We start from the raw sequence: 4025 nt of genomic DNA, 5'->3' as shown, positions 1-4025 counted from the left end.
GGGTGGGGCAGGGCAGGCTGGGGCCAGGCTGGGCTCAGGGCAGGCAGTGGCACTGAGAAGGGGCCATGGGAGAAGGGGGCTACAGCCACCCCAAAAAAACTTGGCCGCAGCCCTCCCATAGACCCTTCCCAGCACTGCAACCACCCGCCCCGAGCACAGCATGGCCCAGCCCCACCTCCCCCCACCAGAGAAGGCCCAACACGGCCCCAAGGGCAGGCTGGGGCCAGGCTGGGCTCAGGGCAGGCAGTGGCACTGAGAAGGGGCCATGGGAGAAGGGGGCTACAGCCACCCCAAAAAAACTTGGCCGCAGCCCTCCCATAGACCCTTCCCAGCACTGCAACCACCCGCCCCGAGCACAGCATGGCCCAGCCCCACCTCCCCCCACCAGAGAAGGCCCAACACGGCCCCAGCCCCAACACAGGTTTTTAAAAGCAGGTAAATTAAATTCAAAATCATACTGTGCATTAATTTATAGATTTTAGTGAAATGGACTCCTATAAGCCAACTCTGTAACCACTTACAGACATGTTCAATTTCACAATCCATAAGATTCCACTTTAAATCAAACTGATTTCAATTTACAGAATAAGTTAAGCACATGCCCAAGTATTAGGACTGGAGCCCTAAATACCCATGTCACAAATTTATACAATAGCTCCCTCCATGAGTTATTTCAACTGTGATAAAAAACATAAGCTCCAATTATTTCCATGATAGAAACTCGCTCTTTCAGACACTGAATAATGACAAGGCCCAACTTATACAGCTGTTTCTTATCAGACTGCCTACTGAAAGCAGTTTGTTTTGGGAAATCTCTACAGAAATTCAAACTGTGAAATATTTTGAAGAAAAAAAAAAAAAAAAAAAAATCAGTGTTCTGGGAAGTTCAACATCTCCTTTTACGGTGAGCTTGCTCTTAGAGCCAACAGGCAGTCCTCAAAATAGCAAACATACAGTTCAGAGCTCTTGTACACAATGCAACACTCTTAACAACTTAAAAAGTGAGATGAGAGAGATGCATACAAGACAAATGGGGATGAACTTGAAACAGCATCAGAATTCTTGCAACTAGAAGGAAAAGGATAGGCTGTACAACTCAACACTTTAAAGGAGGTGGGGATAAAATAAAAAATCATTAGTCTATTATATAAATAGCGTTTGGGTGGAGAAATTTAGGCGGGGCATTAGGAGAAAGAAAAAACAAAATCAAGATGATCATCTGAACCACAGAGGCAGTCTTAGACAGGATTTTTCAATCACTTTGTGAATTCTACTTCTAATAAATTATAGAATTAATGGTCTGAGAAATGGTGCAGTGAGTGGCAATAAAGGTAAATCAAATCACTTGCAGCACACTGCAGCTACTCAGGACCATTACAACAACCTAATCAGTAGGGCTGTGCGAAGCTTTAGTAACCGATTCGGGGACCAAATCTCCGAATCCAAATCTAATATCGGGAGACCAACTAAAGGCTCTGAAATAGATTAGGAGCATCTGAATCCATTCGGAAAAAGCTTCAGAAAAAGATTTGGCCGCTTAGGAGATTCAAGCAGCAGCAAGGCAAAGCCCCCGTGGCTCCCCCCACCGGAGGAAGAGCCGCTGGAGAAGCTCCCATGGCTGCTCTGCCGGGCCCCAGCCTCCCAGCACTTAAAGCAAAAAAAAAAAAAAAAAACCCCAACCCCCCCCCCCCAAAAAACCAAACAATAACAAAAACACAAAAACAAAAACCCACACTTACCAGCTACAGCAGCGGCGACCACGGCCTCTGGGCACTGGTGGCTGAGGCCCCCCACGCTGCACAGGGGGGGCTCTGCCACCAGCGCCCAGAGGCCCCAATTGCTGCTCCTGCAGCCAGTGAGTGAGGTTTGTTTTTGTTTTGTTTTGTTTTGTTTTAAGTGCTGGAAGGCTGGGGCCAGGCAGAGGATGGGGCCAGGCAGGGCAGCCATGCCTGCCTCTCCCCAGCTGATCTGAATGACTGAATCTCTCCGAATCAGCGCCGAACCAGTTTCAGAATCAATTCAGGACAGTGATACAAAACGAATCACTGTCCTCCAAATCAGCCAAATCCGAATAGAATACTTCCCTATTCGCACAGGCCTACTAATCAGTAGCGTACACATCACACATAATCCCTATTTCTAAGCAGTGGGGATAAAATGAATTAATGATCAGTTTTTTAATTTTTCCCCATGTTTAGTGCAAAGTTAACATACCTAACTAACTAATCTTGACAGATACCCAAGTTGAAAAATAGTAACTCTCGCAACTTCTCTCTTTTATACTACAACCAACTATTTAGTAGGGCTGTGCGAAGCAGGGCGTATTCAATTCAGATTTGGCCCAATTCAGGGGACAATGATTCAATTTGTTGATTTGGGTCACTATCCCAATTCGATTCAGTCAAATCCAAATCTGAAGATTCGATGCCGATTCAGAGAATCAGAGATTTGGGCATAGACACAGCATTAAATATTTTTTCTACATACCTTGAGGTATCAGGCATGGCTTATGAACAGAGATAGCGGGGCAGATGGAGCATCCCACAGGAGTGCGGAGGTCCCCCCCGCATACTCAGCAGCGGACCCAGAAGTGCACCAGAACTAATTCTGGGTTCACCGCCAAACCCGTGGGGGACCTCCCCCCCAGCTCACCGATTGGTCACAGGTGGACCCCAGGTGCCCCCCCCAGACCCAGGAAGCACCAGTCGCCAAGCTGGAGGAGGGTCCCCTATATGCTCTACGGTGGATCCCAGCATTGCTTCTGGTCCACTTCTGGGTCTGCTGCCAAGCGTGCAGGAAGGACCGCCCCCCTCGCACTCCTGTGGAACACTCCCTCCGCCTCACTAGCTCAGCATTCACAAGCCACCTGGTACCTTGAGGTATGTAGAAAACGCATTTAAAGTTATGTTTATGTCCAAATCATCAAATCTCAGAATTTATTTGGACGGTTCCGATTTGATTCAGAGAGATTAAAGGGTCTCCCGATTCAATTCAGATTTGGAGGTTTGGCTGCTGAATTGGGGCGAATCTCCACCAAACTGAATCAGTGACTGAAGCTTCGCACAGTCCTATTATTTAGTTTCTTAAGAACTTAAAATTCTCTCTACTAAAAGACAGGACAGGATATTCACAAAACACTCACTAACATAGTGCTCAAGTTGAGTACCAGATCCACACAATAAGCGCTCTCACAGTATTTTCAGCCACAAACAAATCTGTTCTAAACCTGGATCAGAAATTGAGAAGATTAAGTCAGATAACAAAACTTCTCACCTCTAAATGAGGGGAAGACCATTCTTTTCTTGAGGAAATGAAACTAGTTGTTCTTGTTGCTTGTCCAAAAACATCATACTACTGGTCTTTCTGGAACAATGCTAACCTTTCCTCTTACCCAGAAGAGTAACTGGCTTCACTTACTTTAAGTCCTTTATTTAATGCATCTCTAACCTGCCTTCTGCTTTTTAAATGCAAGTTACAGTAATACCATTAACAGTTTCACTTCTGATACAACTGTTCAACTAAAATGCACGCTGCACAAAGCAGAACTGGCTCTCTACACACCAGAGCCACACATGTCCTTTTTACAAAATTCTCTCTCATTTGCAGCATAGCAGTAGAGAAATCTGCAATCTGACCCTGTTGGGTGCTGTAACCCTTGTCCATCTTCCATAAGCATAGCCTTCTGTTCATCTTCACTAAGTACGCCATCTTAGATGACTGAATGTTACTTTTTGTTCAAACAGAATGATTTGATTTAGCGTCTCAAATGTAGCCAACTACGCAGCTTTGCAACACAGAAATAAAGCAACAAGTTTAAGCTGATCCTTGCAACTCAGCTTCCTGGGAGTTCCATTTGTACCATATTGTCTAGCCAAGGCGGCAATCCAGGACAGGAAATAGTATCTTGAAACATTTTGATACCAAGTAAGAGCCAATCTATTTCCAAATTCACCATTACACAATTTAGAAAGTGAGAAGTTGACACTTAAGAATTTTTTTAATGAATCTTTCTGCCTTTGTAGTCT

General features: G+C 45.2%; 1 protein-coding gene across 1 annotated transcript in view; it reads right to left on the bottom strand.

Moving 5' to 3' along the window:
• The window catches only part of LOC102375944 (hippocampus abundant transcript-like protein 1), a 39749-nt gene extending 36041 nt beyond the window's left edge, over positions 1 to 3708 (bottom strand). Inside the window, exon 1 of the mRNA XM_025202663.1 lies at positions 3586 to 3708. Within this exon, the coding sequence (XP_025058448.1) occupies positions 3586 to 3708 (123 nt within the window). The remainder of the gene's footprint in view (positions 1 to 3585) is intronic.
• Between the last annotated feature and the right edge of the window lie 317 nt (positions 3709 to 4025).

The sequence above is a fragment of the Alligator sinensis genome, unplaced genomic scaffold, assembly GCF_000455745.1.
Source record: "Alligator sinensis unplaced genomic scaffold, ASM45574v1 scaffold665_1, whole genome shotgun sequence".
Lineage (NCBI taxonomy): Eukaryota > Metazoa > Chordata > Crocodylia > Alligatoridae > Alligator > Alligator sinensis.
This window is presented reverse-complemented; position numbering and strand designations above follow the sequence as displayed.